The 18,784-nt window shown below is 38.2% G+C and overlaps 1 protein-coding gene across 1 annotated transcript in view; it reads right to left on the reverse strand.

Annotated features, from left to right (window-relative positions):
• The window catches only part of CDC73 (cell division cycle 73), an 88,034-nt gene that overhangs the window by 45,784 nt on the left and 23,466 nt on the right, over window positions 1-18,784 (reverse strand). The window contains exons 9-10 of the mRNA XM_081039057.1: window positions 18,189-18,267; window positions 16,306-16,370 (exon numbers count right to left, since the gene is read on the reverse strand). Of these exons, the coding sequence (XP_080895183.1) occupies window positions 16,306-16,370; window positions 18,189-18,267 (144 nt within the window). The remainder of the gene's footprint in view (window positions 1-16,305; window positions 16,371-18,188; window positions 18,268-18,784) is intronic.

Here is an 18,784-nt window from a genome sequence, read left to right on the forward strand (position 1 = left end):
ATAAACTATGGTAGTTATATAATAGAATATTATAGTCCTTTAAAACTTGGATTTAAAGATAATTTAATAACATAGAAAACCACTCACTCTATTAAGCCAAAACAACAAAAAAATCAGGATATAAAACAATGTAGTATGGTTCATATTCCACTAACATATGTATTTTTTAAAATAAAAATGAATATGTAAAAAAAGGAATGGTGGTGATTTCTGGAAAATGGAATAATGACTATGTTTTCTTCCTATTTTTCTATATTTTTTCAATTTTTCCAGGTTTAAAATTAGTGAAAAATAAAGTCATTAACAAGCGAATGAATATCATATCAAGGTTTGTACTACATCTTGTATGATTAACACATATTCACTATGTTCACTAAATCTACTCTAATAAATTTCAAACATTTTTAAAGAACTTTCTAGAGTTATAGATAGATGATAATCAAAATGTGAATGAAGTGACTGGACTTAGCTCTTTAAGGAATAAATGACCAAACATTTTCAATTTTCGGAGCACCTACAATTTGCCCGGTACTGACACTAGGATAACTAGACAAGATACGGTATAATTTTTCATAAATGTCTGGGTAACTGGACAGCCATAAAGAAAAAGAATTAGCTGGTAGTCAACCCTATATGAGAATAACTTTCAAAGAGATCAAATATCTTAATGTAAATAACAAAACAAACCAGTTCTTGAGGTGAAGAAAACATGAATTCCTTTATAAACTAGGTGAAGTAGTAACTTTCCTAAATATGGCAAAAACCCAGAAGCAATGAGACTTATAACTGTGATTACGTAAAATTTGGGGGGCGGGAACTCTTTTTTTTTTTTTTTAAGTAAAAGATCATTTATTTTGGGGAGAAGAGGAAATATAACTTTAAACCTACAAGTTATCTCAACATTTAAGAATATTGAAATGATTATCTGAACACTTTATATACTGTCAAATTTCTAAATAATGAAAACCTCCACAGTTGTCTGAGTTATTGGTTTTCTTTCATATAACTTTTGCATAAATTACAGGTCTGCCTAAGATTAAAATAGTTGAATTTTTTTTTTTTTTTTTTTTTTTAGTTTCAGGTGTACAAGACAAGGTAATACTTAGACGCACACCATCTACATCCCTCACACTGTGAACCCCCCTGGGGGGGGGAGGGGGGGGGAACTCTTGCATGCCAATAAAAACATCAACAAAATCAGAAGGAAAACGACAAACTGGGAAAGGATATTTGCAACTGATCAAGGTTTATATCCCCAATATACCAGAGAGAGAGAGACAGAGGAGGATGAGACCAACATTCTGACAGAAAAATGGAGAACAATATTAATAGTTTGCAGAGAAAGAACTGATGTGAGTCTAAACGTGGTCAACCTTGAACCGAACAGGAATCAAATAAAAGCTTCACTGAGAAACCGTTCTCCACCTATTAGATTAACAAAAGATTAAGAGATACAAATCGGACTCTTTGGACAGACCTGTGAGAAAACAGGCAAACTCATACATACGAGTGGAAATGCAAATGGCACAATGCTGAATGCAGGGAAATTGATAACATCCCGCAAAATTACAAGAGCATTTACCCTTTACTTATCAATTCTGCATGTAGGAAGCTCTTCCCAAAACACATTAACAATATGAAATAAAGTTGGTATAACACTATCATGAGGCATGATTTGTAACAGCACAGTAAGCAGAAAGCAACCTAAACGTCCATCCAGAAGGGACTGGTTAAATAGACCAAAACTATATCCCAGTAGGAAAAATAATTGCATTCATCTATGTTGTAATAAACAGCAATATTATTAATGTTATTTTGAAGTCACTATTGAAATATCAGGTAGAACAAATAAGAAATCATGTTAATATGGTTAGGAAATGCTATGAACTAAATTGTTTAAGAAAATACTTTCTTTCTACTGATTATCCACTAGAACCAGTATGGAAAAGCAAAGGTATTGAAAAAGAACAGATATTACTTATTCTCAACGATACCACCATGTAACCATTAAAGGGATAAAGAAAAGAACAAATGCAGGCTGACTGGTGACTTATACACACACATTTGGCAGGGAGAGGGAAAATAGGAGAATGAGTGAAAGAATTATGGGGAACTTTGAGCATCAGAAAAGGAAAACAACAGATCAAATCGGAAAATCACTATGCCTCAACAAGGAGAAAGTAGAACAGCAACAAGCTTACAAAAAGCTCTGGAAATGGCTTAGAATGGCTGGAAAAAACACAAGGCACAGAATTACTACAGAGCTACTTATTAGGCCACTAAAAAGAAAAAGGTTGAAACTGAGAATACCAGGTCTATTACAACCATGTATATATAGTGAGTCTCAAACTCTTGTGCTACAGAAAATTGTGGAGTTCCGTCAACTGGAGATGGCATACTCCTAAAAAATGAATCATGATCTTTTAAATATTCTAGACAATACCCAGCACGGGCAGACTCCCTTTGGGAAGCTGTTCCATCCTCAATGAACTGGGCAAAAAAGACAAACTTAATTTTTACAAAAATAAAGTTCTTAATCAAAGTTCATAAACATAACCCCAAATATAACCTATTTGTATGTCTGTGTGAATGTCTATGAGTACACACACATTTAACAGTACATTTAAACCCAGGTTATCTTCTCTCATCTCCAAAGATAATACCTTCTCATCATTTCATGTCTCAGTGAATGGCTATCTCCAGTCAGTGGCCACTTCTCAATCAATCAATCAATCAATCTAATCTATCTATCTAATCTAATCTATCTATCTTTCTTTCTATCCACCCACTCACCCACCCACCTACCCACCCAAAAACCTGGATTCCCAGTGGAATCCGTATACTTTTCTTGAAGATCTTACCCTCTACTAATTCCAATGAGCATCTCTCACTTGAACTTCTGCAATACCTTTACAACTGGTTTCCTCATATTCATACAATCTATTTTCCAGACTACAGCCACAATGGTACTTTCAAAACACAAAGCTATTCACGTCATCCCACTGCTTTAATAGCTTCCCAATGTTCTTAGGATAAACACCAAAATCCCTAAAATCCTTGGCTAGCTACAAGGCCCGTAAATGATTCCCTTCCTTGCTAAGGCTAATCTCTCCATCCAATCTTTTGATCCCACCCCTGCCTTCCTCTTCATTCTATAAATTACCCTCTCTTCCTCAAGACTGATTTTAAAATCAATAAACAAAAAATCCTCAGTTAGAAACAGAAAATTAAAATTTGACTCAATAAAATAGTCTCACATTTCTAGGTCAAAGCATTTTCGTTGTATCTGAAATTTTTTTAAGGTACCTAATCAGTTTTTCTCTACAGGGACAAGACTCATCCACTAATTTAGATATAGCTTCATTCACATTGAAAATAAAGCAACATTAAAGTAAATACATGTTGACAAAAAGTACAGGTATTCTGGACATAATAACTATAATCAGTTACACAAACTAAATCCCTCTCAGTCATCTTGGACAACACAAAATGGATTTACAGACAGACTATCAGAACTGAATCGTGAACAGGGAAGCAACCGTGCGTGAAGTGTTGATTATGAAACTTTACGAAGCCACACATGTCCAGGTCCTTCAAAACACAGTGCATTTCTAAGCAGGGATTATGATGCTTAAGATCGTGCTGTGAAGGGTTCGCTGTCCTCAGGATAACTTCAATACAGACGAAACAGCTCGGCATCATTTCCCAAAAAGACCAGTCTTACCATGCTAAATTCTAAAACCCAACATCAGACTGGAATGCGTGGAAAGTAACTAAAAACATAATGAGTAATATGAGCTTAAGAACCATCCATTTGAGAAAGACTTTCCAAGCAACACCTATTTGCCAAGTACTCTGTTCTCAGCATTGGAGACACAGTGGAGGGCATGAGGTGGTTCCTAGCTTCAGATCCTCATATTCAAAGAAGACTGTCACAGTAAACAAACAGGGAGATTACCAGGAGAAAAAACTGGGAGGTCTGTCTTCCTGAGAACGTGACCTTTGCACTGAGATATGAATTAAGAGGAGGCACCAGTCTTATTTAGAGCAAAAGGAAGAATGATCCAGTGAAAGAACAGAACAGCTAAGACAACGGCTAGGAAGTTGAGAATTGCTTGACCAGCTGGTGGGAAGCAGCCAAAGGCAGTGGAACAGAAGCGGGCCAGGACCTTTCTTAGCACATTTACTCCAGAGCAGGAGGTTAGGAGTAGGATTCAGAGGGTTCCAAATCTGGATGGGAAAAATACTGAACAATTTTACTGTCACCAACCTCTAACAGAAATTAACATTTCCTTCCTGTGTGAACAGGTAAGACGCCACAGCACTATTAACAATGGTTGCGACTTTGTGTCACCAACAGAAATCAGACATTTTCATGTCATATTAAAACTTAACTGTCTTTATTATATATACTCATACTCTAAATTCTGGTGTTTATTACATTTGTCACTGAATTTTGTTATAAAATACATAAGTAAAGTACAAACTACTATTTCATAAATTCGCACTTTTAAAATATGATAATTTTATTTCATCACAATTGGTTTTGTCATCGTTTGTATTTTATCGTATGCATTAAAAACATTATTCAAGGGCCGGCGCAGTGGCTCAGGTGGTTGGAGCACCCACCGTGCTCCTAACGCTGAGATCACCGTGTGGGTTCGATTCCCACACGGGCCAGTGAGCTGCGCCCTCTACAGCCAAGATTGTGAACAAGGGCTCTCCTGGAGCTGGGCGGCCGTGGGCTGCTGTGAGCTGCTGTGAGCGGCTGCCCAGTGACCGCCCAGTGACCGACTGCCACAGCCGGGGAAGCACAAGGCTGCTAATACCAGCATGGGTCAGGGAGCTGTGGCCTACACAACTAGACTGAGAGACAACGGCTTGAACTCATAACACCCTCATGGGCCAGGGAGCTGTGTCCTACACAACTAGACTGAGAAACAACGGCTTGAACCGGGGTGCGGGGGGAGGAGAGAGGAAGAAGGTGGGGGGAAAACAAAACTAAGAACATCATTCAGAGAGAGGACTCACTAGGCCACCAAATGGGTCAATGGCACACAAAACGATTATGAACCTTTGACCAAGAATAAAAGAAACAAGATGTCTAACAACTAAGTGCAACTTCTGGTGCTTGCTTGGATCCTATTTCCAAGAAAGGAACTACAAAAAGACGTCGTTCAGAAAACTCAAAGAAACTGGAAAGTGAACTGGGTATTAGCTGACACCACCAAATTATTACTGATTTTACTATGTGCGATAACGTTAGCCTCTGTGGCTGGGTGAAAAATAAAAATAAAAAAGTCCATGTTGTTTGGAAGTGCAAAGTACATGTGTGCACAAAGTGTCAGCGTCAGATTCTGCGTTACAACACTTCAGAAAACCAGAGAGATGTGGAGCAAGTAGAGGAAGAGTGGTTAAGAATGGTAATTATAGAATCTGTGTGATGGGCATAGAAGATCATATGCCACTTTCTCTAATTATGTTTGAAATTTTTCAAAATTAAGAAAAAGGGGGATGGTAAAGGCATTCAGTAGTCACTTTTGCAAAAAAGAGCCCCTTAGATGGGGAGAAAAAAAAATCACAAAGAGGCACTGTCAGCGGGAGCGCAAATGAGAGGAAGACGCCCCTTCCTCCAGGCTGATGTCTGGGGCCAGGCTGCCTGACTTGCCGAGGGGCAGGCTAACCAGGGTTTTCCTCTTTCTTCTCCCATTCCGCTCAGGGAAGACAGGAGGCATCATTAAAACCTGCTCTGCTATTATTCATGCCTTGCTGAGTATGCAACCCCTGTCTAACAGCACTCAGTGCAAAGACAAAAGAAACTATTTCTCATTATTCAGCTGTCTGGGCCTAGAAAATTAGTCTCTGGTATAACTAGCACATCTCGGCATTAGAAACAGCGATGGTTTAGGAGAAATAAGTTGCAGTCATAAGCTAATGAGCACGGACTGAATTTAGGCTTTCTATGGAGGAGACCCTGACACCTGTGGGGTTGGGGGCGGGGGACACTAGGTAGTTGCAGATACACGTAAACGATGCAGGACCGGGTCACTTCGTCTTCACGACTGGCAGAACACACACACACAAAACAAATGAAGGGGGGTGAGGGAATGCCATATTTAGACAACTGGACCATAGAAGATGGTTCCCAGCTTGTCAAAAAATGACTGTCACTGGAGAGGAAGCCTTTCCCCTTGCGTAACTGGAGTGGACTGCAAGTTGGGAACACTAACACGACTCTGCAAACTGCGGGAAGGTAAGCTAGCTAATCCCTTCTTTCCAGGCCCTGTACACTGGCCTGCTTGCCTCACCTGCTCACCTGTCAGCTAACTCAACAGACTCTCAACCGCTCCTGTCTCTGCATAAGTGTTTTCTCAGCTTGGCTGACAGACAGAAAGCCTTAGAACTTTCTTCCCTAAATATCTTATGTTACCACAAATCAGGAGGATGTCTTAGCAAAAATCGGCACATTCTTTCATTCATTATGAGACATTTTCTTTTAAAAAAAAAAAAAAAACACCAAAATCCATTTCCCCCAATTGGCTTTAAGCAATTAAAAATTCCTAATTAGGGGCCAGGCCGGTGGTTCAGGCGGTTAGAGCTCCATGCTCCTAACTCCAAAGGCTGCAGGTTTGATTCCCACATGGGCCAGTGGGCTCTCAACCACAAGGTTGCCAGTTCAATTCCTCCAGTCGCGCAAGGGATAGTGGGCTGCGCCCCCTGCAGCTAGCAACAGCAACCGGACCTGGAGCTGAGCTGTGCCCTCCACAACTAAGATTGAAAGGACAACTTGACTTGGAAAAAAGGCCTGGAAGTACACACTGTTCCCCAGTAAAGTCCTGTTCCCCTTCCCCAATAAAATCTTTAAAACAAAAAAAAATTCCTGATTAAAAAAAAAAAAGAACTGATGAAATTTTAATTCTTTCAGTACTGAGAAATACATCTTCTAACATAGTATTTCCCTGCTGTTAGTATGAAATCCAAATCCATCATTAACAGTTTTTATTTAATATTTTTGCATTTCCTAAGATAAATAGAAATAAGTTGCAACTCCAGTACACATGCAATAGCCATTATGCAAATGCCTCCACTCTTACAAATGTAACATTAAGTTGGTATTTTTATTTAATGAGCATTCCAAGTGTGTTTAAATAGCATCCTTCCTAAAATTCATCTAAATATCAGTTCCTTAGGATGTTAAATTCTACTCAATTATGGATTGTTTGACTTAGTAGATAAATTATTGCCTTCTATATTAGTTGATAAAATTTAAGTCAAGCGTTAGCAAACAGAGCTGTTGGGCCAAACCCACGCTACCGCCTATACTGATGTATATACCATGGGCCAAGAGACTGGTTTGTGCATTTTTAAGGTTGGGGAAAAAATCAAAATGACCTTAGTTATAAATGCCCCAATGGAGACCTCAAGCACATTTTTATCAGTATTATTTATGCACGTGTGAGAGAGGGAAAGGAGTATTGCATTTACGTGTGAGAGAGAAACACACTTCCTTTCTCCTATTACTGAAAAGGTTTCTGGTAATTTCACTAACTAAATTTTACATAAGAAGTATAACCAATTGAGTAAAATGTGAACTAAAATCAGGAAAACTTTCCATATAATAATCCATTAATTATCCTTATTTTAAAATCCTTCACACTTTGCACTGTACTACATACATATTCACACCTTCCAAGTAAACACGCCAAGGTAGCATTAAGTTGTGTACAATGTTCATCCCAAGACACAATGATTACATCCCTAATTACACATAAAGTGTTCAACAATGGTACTCACTCATCCTAGGACTTCTCCATTTGTACTTTATATTTGTTTTTGTACTCATTCTGACAGCATTCTAAATCTTAAATTCTTTCCTACAATGCCAAGAAACCACTTAAATTTTAATGTCTTTGTAGCAATGAAATTATTGAGTTAACCGGAAGGGTGGAGTTTAAGTAATCTCCTTAATCTGATTATTGATCTGTAAGAATACATGAAAGATAGAAGTGGTTTCCAGAATCCAGTGGGAAATCCTTGCCCCGCATCTCCCCATCCGAAACACTGAGGCAACGTGAGACTAATGCTGGCCCTGCAGCTCAGAGTTCTAGCCAGGTTGTCAACCACTCTACTCTCTCGAGGGGCAAATCAGATCCTTTGGACATTTACGTAATGAATTTTAAATGCAAAAGAGGTTAATTCCCTCACCAACACTTTTTAGTCAATCAAATGGAATCAGATGGTAGTCCTAAAGCTAAATCAGTACCAACACAGCTAAAGAAATACATCATATCCACTTGGAGAGAGATTAGTTAGAACACAAATCAGGAACACAAGTCACAAATGGCAAATGATGACAAAGCCTATCCAAGCAGTGGCCAAGGCGGGAGGGTACCTGGCCTTGCAATAGGTCTGTTTTTACTGATGAGATGCAAATAACCAAGCCGTCTCACTCTCGTTCCACTCAACGTTTGAAGGATCTCATTTAACATGTGCTCACTGTACCACCGTATCGTTATACCATGATTTCCCATGCAGCTTTTTTACACAGAGAACATGTCTGTGCTACACAGGACTGGAGTCCAGTGGCCCGGGTAATCCTATTTCTCACTGTAATTAATGCATCGACATTTAGCACTTGCAACACTACTACTCTCAGAAGCTTCCACAAGGAACCAATATCTCATAGTATTTCCTCAGCCTTTCTCTAGGACCTTGCAAATTACTAAGGAAATGCCACCCTGTGAAGCGACCTGGGGTCCATGCAGGTGATCTTCCCCGGGGACGCGACTCCTCACCTGCAGTTATTTACACTCTGACCTGTGCTGGAACAAAGATGGTTATGAAAAGTCTCCAGGCCGTCAGAAGCAGACTGTATGACTATGAATTAGTCCTCAGTGATCTACAAGAGGGTCACGATATAAAATGTGCATGTCCTGTTACCAGCATGCCATGCTGAGGCCAGCTTTTGTAACATCTGTTGTACTTAATCTATTTAAACTTGCCCAAAATACTCATGACTCCAAGTTAAGAAATAAACCAAATGTATCAGAGGTCTCTCAAAAATTGATGTCTATCAATTTATTAGAAGGTATTCGATCAATTACATCTATTACGCTTAATTCAGATAAAGAAAAAAAATGGTCCCTAACTCACTTTATTTGAATAGTTAAATTTTTAATGTTTATTTTTTCCTGTTCAAATGACTTTTTTTAAAACTAACTTTTGTAGGGAAAAAATGTGATGATAAATTACAAAGTTCTTGATAAATTATAACATACCCACAAATTTACTATCAGAATGGTTGGTTATTATGATGTAGCTCTTTCTATGTTAAAACTCAGCAGTTCCTAAGGACGCTGTGAAGTATTTTTTATAGCCTTTTATGATCAATTATAAGATTCTAATCATATCAGAAGCTGAATTTGGGGGGGTTAATAAAAAAACTAAAAGCCTTCTGCATAACAGAAGTTAAAATTCTTGGAAAGATCAAAGACCTGCTTAATTTTAGTTCTCAAGTTTGGTATATTAAAATACACAAGCAATTTAATTACAGAATGTTTATGGCAACAACGTAAGATAGGAATGACAAAAATACACCGTAAGAAGACTGAAGCATATATCTAAAAATACCGAATGTAGGGAGGTAAGTAATTAGATTGATAGTGTCCAAAATTCACTGTTTGTAGATGACGATAAAATATTGAATCAATTCTTTCTGACTTAAACTGTAATTTGTAAAAATGTCCAATTGACTTGATTTCAAAATAGTTCTGTTTGATCATATACGACTGCAAAAATCTAAACGTAAAGAACAATGCCTTTTCAATGACAACCTAACATTGACAACCACGACAGTGAGAGAATTACGTGAGTTTTGTGGTACAACCTTTGTCTCCAATTAAAACAAAAATAAAATTTTTTTTAAAGCTTTAATTCCTTAGCCTTACAAATGAATGCCTTCAACTTATTCACAGCAAAGTACCATTCTAAAATTTCAAATAAGAACTTAAGTTTCGTCCAAACCAGAAGCAATAAGAGTTTAAATACAGATATTTAAAATAAAAGTGGGAACAAGTCACTCACAGAGAAACATGAGAAGCAGGAAAGACAAGAAGAACAACACTAAAAGAAACATCCATCAAGAAAAAGACCTGGAAAAGAAACCAAAACTTAGAATTAAAGATCAAATGAAGCTTGGCATAGTAGGGGGAGGGGCAGGGGACAGGATGAACTAACTAGACAATCCAACGAGTAAGACAGAAATACTACGAAAAGTAAGAAAATAAAATATGAACGCAGAATTTATATAAAAGATAGGAAATTCATTGAAGATTTTAAACCAGTTTATGAAGACCTTCAAATTGATACAGCAAACTAAAACTCTGCCAACACAGCCAACAGAAAAGTACCTATCAAAGAAATAACTAAAGACTAATTATAGCATGTTATTAAATATATTAGGTTTTCTTCTTATGAATGGATTCAAATCGTCATGAAATTAAAGGAAATATTAATCCTTTTCCTCAAAATAACGGAGAGACATATATGAAGTAAAATCACATCTATGTTAAAGAACAGCAAGCAGTTAGTCTAAAAACACACTGAGAAATAAAATAAAAAATTTAAAAAATAGAAAAAAATAATAAAAATACAGTGAGCAATTCGAATTTAAAATGGTGAAATACATTCATTAATAATAGTTCTGTTAAAATGGAATGGATTCAAGTTGTATTGATGAAGGTAAATAGAAATTATAATAAAAAGCTATACTGTACGTACTATGTCCAAGAGAGAATATTACATTTAAAGAAAATTAAGTTTGCTTTATCTGAGTTATATGTAACTATAACATTACACATGGAATAACAACTAAAAGCGTATATACAGTAAAACTGAAATTGTGTAATAAATTTTTATGTAATAAAAATTGTGTATAAATTTTTATCAAGCTGCTAACAAAAAACATTATATTTGCAAACTGTTTTCTCCCATTCTTAAAATGATCAATATGAAAACACTATGAAACAGGATGTTAACGTTATCACTAAAAATTACACAAATACAGGCATTTCGGAATTTCAGATACTTCTGACATATGCACCAACAGGAGCTCTGCCTATGCTTCTTCCGAAAATAAGTCTCAGCAGTTTTGTAATCATGGTATTGGCTATATGGTCACTGGCAGATTAATTTTAAAGATTATGTTGTAGATATTAAAATTGCTAAGATATTTTAGATAAATTCTTTAATGAAATACAAAGATAAATTAATGGAGTTTAATTTATAGGCTTACATCAAAAGTACCATCCATTGTGCAATCAATTTTCAATAAATCTCAGTAGGATACATAAAGTTTTGCTTAATATACATTAAAATATCACTATGTTCCGCTGCCATAGTACATTTTTCTTGAAGTATATTAGCATCAAAATGCTGATTATGGTGACAAAATATTCAGGTACAATGAGATTTTAGTATCTTTCACCCCAAAGAAAGTTATCAATGTAAGACCAATACACACCCATCTAAGTACATTTTCACACTCAATACTGCCCAACTTTAAAAAAAAAGTGTTTTCTGTACTTTCAGCATTAAAAGTTTACAAAATATTATGTGTTTAATATAAAAATTTCTGTAATAACTACAATTAATTCAGTGCTGCAATTCAATAGTACTGAACGGAACAATGCTAAACAAGGGAAGCCTGTATACATTTAAACCTCTAAACAAATCCCAGAAGAAGTTATTATAATACCTTTTTTCAGATGTGAACATTGTCTTTACTATAAAGTAAGAACAAGCCCACTGACAGAAAGGTTAAATAACCTGCTCAACTTCATGAGCTGCAGAATGAATGCAAGAGCCAAGATTCAAAGCCAGAACTGACTTCCAAGCCTGAAATCTGTAGTGCTTCCAACTGTTTAACTTCTAACAAGGTAGCACTCTCTGTTTTAGAGCAGGGATTTCAAACCCAAAGGCCACTAGCGTCTAAGAAGGGAGAACAAAGAGGTGAAGAAAGCCAGCTAAAAGGGACAGAAACATGAGGCCTGTGATGACCTAGAGAAACCCCCGATCTCAAGAAGGCAGCTGCGGCTCAGATGTATGTGGCTGCTGAGAAGCTAGAACAAGGGCCCAATTCTGCCAGAGAAGCCCTGGGAGCAGGGGAAACCCAGACTGTTTATGAGACATACTTGTTTTTAAATGTTGGGTGAGTAAATAAAATTTTAAATTACAATGGTGCCTAGTAAGACATTCCTGGGGCCCCACTGACATGGGCAGAGTGAATGACTGTAGATGTAACAAATGCAGAGGGGGGCAGAGGGGGGCAGAGGATGGCCCCGCACGGGCATCTGGGAGCAGGCGGGCTGCGTCTGACTCTGGGAAGAGACTGTCTCACAGGCACCTTACCAACCACACAATAACCAGCCTTCTTCCAAATCTTTCTGCCGCCAGGGCCCTGACGCCTGTTTCTCGTTCACTCCTCCCAAAATGTGCTGTCCTGCGATCTTCAAGGTAACTCCCGCTCAAACTGTGACCCCACTCCAAGTCGGATTACCTCCTCCCTGAACGATTCTGACTGTCCCCGAACAATCCCCATGTAAGGCGCCTCTCCTCTGACAGACCAGAAATACAGCCCATGAGAACCGTCTGGGTTTGCTCCCCTAGCACAGCACTCGCACACAAGCACTGAAGGAGTATTTGCTCAGGAGGAGGAGGAGGAGGAGGAGGAAGGCGGGGAAGGAGGGGCCTGAGAAAGCCCTCAGCAGCTGTCTTCACCTTCCCTAACCTGGTCCAGACCCGACTCCGGCATTCGGATCCTAGAGCACCCCGTACGCTTCAGGCAGAGGCGAACATGCTCATCAACATTGAATGAGGATGAAAAAGGCTGCACAAAACAGGGAGTGGGGAGGTTACTAATGTACACATTCCTGCTTAAGAGAAGTTCCTGAAGATGCTGAGATTCCAGATCCTTCCAAAACGTGACCGTTGATAGTGCTATCATTATACCTCTAATGCAGATACTGAAAATCCACACAAGTTTCCTTACTATCCAAAAAATTGTTCCCCAAAGACTTGTTCTAAGAACTACGGCTGTCAGAGTCAATTCAAATAACGATCTTAAAGGACAGCTTTTTATCTGGACAATTTCAGAATGCAAACTGTTTCCTCAAAAATGTTAAGACAGCAACCTAATCCAGAGTCAGTGCCATTCAGTGAGAACAGAGAAAAGAATGAGGAGGGACTATAGTCCGTGACCCTTGACCTGAACATGAATAACCTAGATGGGGACATTAAAATGAAGCAGTGCTAAATTCAATCACCAAATCCTTATACATAACAAGAGTGAATTCTGATCCTATTTTTTTATTCCCTCTCCAGCAGGAGCACTCGTTCTTTGCTAGTACCTAACAAAGAAAGGTCATCATCTTGTTTACTACAGAATGAAACGCATTATCGAGTGGCATTTTCTTAGTCTAAGATGACCCCTTTCACAAAAGGAATCCATGAAAATATATCCTGGTGTTCTCCATGCTAAATGGTTTCTAGGACCACCCACCCCGTAACTCCCAAGATGTTTCACCTAAACCGAATCTGTGCAGCTCTAGGTCTCCCCAGAGCTCTCAACAGCAGGGAGCAAAGGTGCAAAGTGGGGACACATGAGCTTGGGAGCGAGTTGGGCTCTTGATTCACACACTAAACATGACGAGATTCCTTCCTGGACCACGAAACGCTTCATCTAGTATTTCTGAAATACTACAGAATCCAAGTAACACATTTTGGGGAAAGGCTTCCAACTCAGAAAAACCCTCTAACAACTCTTCAATATTCATGTCTTGTGTCCCTGGAACCTTTACCATGAAGTGTATTTCTTAGCCTAAGTCAAAGTTAACCACCAAGCCAACACCACAAACTTAGTAACTTTAAAGATACCTGGACTTCTGCCCCTGTACTAAATTTCAGTAAATTATTACTTTTACGAAATATTACCAACTATTACCAAAATATCCTGGCTAGGCATTAATTTCCATATGTCTCAATAACTTATGACTCTTACATAATATTATCAAAGCACATACCTCTTTTCTGTAACACATATAGGAAAAAATTCATTTGTATAAAAATTTTCTAACCATCTACAAAAGCTGATTTACTAACATTCTTACATCTAACAGAAGTCTGGTGTCTTGAACTTCAAAGTTATGTAGATCAATCGTAAAGTGAACTGATCCTATTTCAGTAACTGTATCGACGAGGCCCTAGCAATACCCTGAAGAACATGGCGAAGAGGAGCTCTCAGCAGTGAGAGGAAGTCGCCTCTGGGCCTCTGTCACAGGCAGCACTCACTCAAGTGCTCTGTACGCTCAGCGGGTATCGGATAGCGTAAGAGAAACTGTCTTAATCGAACAAGGTAGAAAGTTGGTGAAACTCACAAGCTCACAAATTGGTATTAACTCCAAAAGAGGGGGGAAATGCAAGTAAAAGCATAAGTTTGAGATTCAACTTTTAAAAAGAAACAATTATTAAAGTAATTTCAAAGCTTTCAAGTGTCAAACGTCTGTCTATATTCTTTCTAAACACTGCTGGAATGAATCAGGTCATAAGCAGCAGAGATTCATACTGGGTATTAACATATTAAAGGCACTAGAAATCTGGGCACTGTTAGTCTTTCTGTGCATTCCTACATATAGTCTTCTTGAGATTCTTTCTTTCTGTAAAATCACACAGCATAAATTCATTTAAATTGACCTCTACTACTAATATATTCAGGAACAAAGTCTCTGACGAGGAAGTAGGCCATTATTCTCACAGTGCCTAATTAAGAAGCTGTCCTTGGATTTTAGCAAAACTGTTTTGTAAAAAAAGAATCACTAAAAAAACTACCACTGATTTTACTATTTGCATAGAAGCTCAGTAATGAAACCAACTGAACGGCATTTCAGATGAGACAATAGCATAAAGGACAACAATAATCACAAAAAAGTTACTTTGACAACTACCAAAGGGTAACTTCAGTTCCACAGTTAATTCACCTGGGGAATGGCTAGTAGGCAAGCTCTGTCCCCAAGAAAACATCAATAAATGAACTTTGTAAGAAGTTAAATCTTACAACCACGAGTTTCCTTTTGAAGTCAGGAAGAAGTAGGCAGATGCTAGAATGCTCCAGTGCCAGGTCTCCGCTCGACTGTCACCTCCGCAGAGGTCTCTGTCATTGCTCACTTGTAAGAAGCCCTCTGTCTTACTCACGACTGCAGACCCCGCACCCAGAACTGATCTGATCCAAGCCCTCAGGAAGTACTTGCAGAATGAATGAACGAGTCCACATACAATTTCAAAACTACAAAAATAAATCTGATGACAATTTAAAAACATGTATACTATTAACAAAATGTCTAATCCTCCATTCCAATTTGAAGTCCCAAAAAAAGAAAAAAAGTCAACTTTTAATATCAGATCCTCCACATTTATTTGCTGTCTGTTTCTGGAAATGAGTAAAGCATGGTGAGACGTATCTTAATTCTAAGAAATCACAGCAAATGCACAATGACTCCTATGCTGAGTCCTCAAAGAATGATGACTCATGAAGACACAGTAAGCGCAGCAGCAGTGTTTTAAACATATAGACACTCCAATTAATGCACATACAAAGTATTTTAAAGTGTTCAAGGTACAATGAGCTATACTATAAATACGCAAATGAGGTTAACACAATTCCTGCTCCACGTCACCCTGTCCTATCACTGACTAAAAATGAAAAGTGTTAACTTTGGCTCAGTGAGAACATCGAGAAATAACCATCTTTAGGGGGTTGAAGAGTAAAGTTTGCTACAAGTGAGCCAAAGGCTTACAGGCGTGAATACCCAAGTATTTGGTTCTGTCAAGTGTGCACTTCCTAAGCATTACATCAACCACTGTCATCGGTCATTGTAAAGAGTGTAAAAGATTAAAGAACCTAAGCCATTACGGCAGAAAACTCTCCAAACTGAAGCTTGCTACTCCTCACTGACTTTAAAGCCTCTAACCAGGGAGCACCCACCCCACTGGCAGTTCATCAAAGCAGGTTTTATTTACACACACTCAACTCAGGTAAATAAATAAATAAATGCTAAATAAGTACATAAATAAAAATAAATAAAGGACACCCATGAATCAAATAATCACCACAAAGATCTATGGACACAATTGGTCATTAAAGATAAACGTTTGAAATAGAAAATACTGGAGCATAATAAAGATTTTCTTTAACATCTGCTACTCACATAAAATGCCTGGAACAAAACAGCCTGTGCAGTCAAAGGGACTTACCGTTACAGATTTCAGTGTCATACCGTGGTAGGTGCCCATCGTGTCGATTTTGAAGCCTTCCGTTTCTATAAAGAAAGAGGGTTCACTATTAGAATGTATGCATTTCATGATCAATAACAAATCTAAAGTGGTAATCTACATAGTCTCTTGACAGTTCAACAGTATAACAAAACCTTGAATTCTACTATACATACAAAGTTTAAGTTAAGTGACATATTTGTGAAGATAAAAAGTTCAATAGGGACACTAGTCTCAAAAACATATTCAACACGCACCAACAGGCCCACTAGGTAGACAGACGCCGGTTAAGACTACCTCTGTACTTTTGTTCAACAGTCATGTATGTAGTTGCTTGGGAATATCAAAAATTTGAGTGAATAACATTTTTTATAACCCCCAAATTATCTATTACAGTACCACTAAACGCATCTATTATCACGAGAAGTCCTTAACTTATAAAAAGTTGTGTTCCATGGTAGGCATGTCACATAACCTGTATAAAAGCCACATTGTAAGGAGGAATCCGGTTCCAGGACAAAGTCCCAATATGCCCTTCTGTAGAGCGTCAAATGAAAAACATTTTACACCCTGCAAACCACACAGTCTGTCACAGCTACTGAACTACGCACTTGTGGTGCAAAAGCAGGATAAACAACCTATGTAAACAAATGGCATAGCCTGATGCTGCCCGGGGAGGGTGGGATTTGGTCTGCGGGCTGTGACTGTCCAAGTCCTACTTTCCACAATTCATTCCACAGGAAACAGTGCAGTGAATAAAGAATGGACTACTCTCTTCTATGGCATGAATTCAGTACATGCTTTTGTCCAGTGAATGAAGTCAATACACAGAATTCACGGCATCAAGGCAACACAGCCTGAATGAAGTGAAATGAAGATTCCGGATTACGCAGGAAAAGAATCATAAGTGTTAGACTTGCATTTGCTTCTTTCTCATTTTTTCACGAATCAAGTCAAGCTACATGAAGATCTCAAGAGAAGTTACAATGACAGCAGTCCCACCTCACTAAGCGCCTCACTGACGTGGAACCAATTCATGACTGCGTTAGCCAGTCTACCACGTGGGCGTTCACAGCGTGCCACGTGAGGACCCTGCGGCTAACATGTGCACTCCCCACGTTCTCATGGACACCATTATAATTTGGGAGACATAAGTGGATAGAATCTCCACTCTTAAAATTTGAGACACAGAATATTAATAATAGCAAATATAATATATAGATAAATACATTACATATATATACACATATGTACACGCTATATATATAAAAATATATACAATAGTTTAGTATGTACCGCCCACTATTCCAGGGCCTTTACATTTACTAACTCATTTAATCCCCACAATACTGTACTATTTATTACGTTGGTGCAAAAGTAATTGCAGTTTAAAAGGTTAAAAACAATTGCAAACATCTCAACTACTTTTGCACCAACCGAGTACTGCTATTATTAGTACTATAATGTTAGAAAGGAGGAAACAGAGACAGAAGGCAGTTAAAGTAACTTATCAAAGTTCATGGAAAAAGTAACTGTGACACAGGCAATCTGGGTTCAGAATCCATGCAGTTAACCAAGGGCAGGCAAATTTATTCTGTAAAAGACCAGATAGTAGTTTAAGGCTTTGCAGACCACACTGTCTGGTCACAACTCCGTATCGCTGTCACAGCACCAAAGGAGCCACAGATAACACGAATGAATGAGTGTGGCCATGTGTTCTAACACTGTACTTACAGTACACGTGGAGGGACAGATCTGGCCTGCGGATGTTGGTTTGTCAACCTCTGCTCTTAAGCATCAGGCTCTACTGCCTCTCAAGACGAGCACAACCACAGTAAAAGGAAAATAAAAACTAAGTAACTTGCCTTCTTTTCCTTTGAATCGTTCCTGGTCATATCTGTTGTACGCAGCTGGGATGGGCTGTTTAGTACGCAATGTGGGATCCTGTAGAAAAATTAATTATGAGTCACATTTTAATATTTTAAGTTGTTACTTAATACTCGTAATAAAAACCTAATAAGGGTATTGTTTTCTAAACTTTTTGCTTACTGTAGCCAATAAGACAAAAGTGGGGAGTCATCACATGCTTATTTCCAGGATACTGTGGAACCATATGAAACTAAATAGCTAGAAGGATTTTCAACCAAATTGGAGGGTACGTTTGAGTTAAAACACAGGCAATATGTCATACAGGGAATTTACTTTAGTGGTTCTATGTGGGACCTCGAAGAGTGAGGAAATCAACCTTCCAAACAGCTAAAGCTAAGGCCCAATGAAAGGACCAAACGGCCTATGAAGAGGAGAAACACAATACATTCACTCAGAAGTCATAGATACCGATGATTTAAAAGAGCCCTAAAGTGGACACTAGTAGTATTTCTATTTCTAACAGTGGTCAGTGATTGTCGCACGCCACCACAAGCAGGCCAGATACAGTTTACTCAACTCCTCAGAGGGTGTT

The sequence above is a fragment of the Rhinolophus hipposideros genome (assembly GCF_964194185.1).
Source record: "Rhinolophus hipposideros genome assembly, chromosome: 26".
In the NCBI taxonomy this organism is placed as follows: Eukaryota; Metazoa; Chordata; class Mammalia; order Chiroptera; family Rhinolophidae; genus Rhinolophus; species Rhinolophus hipposideros.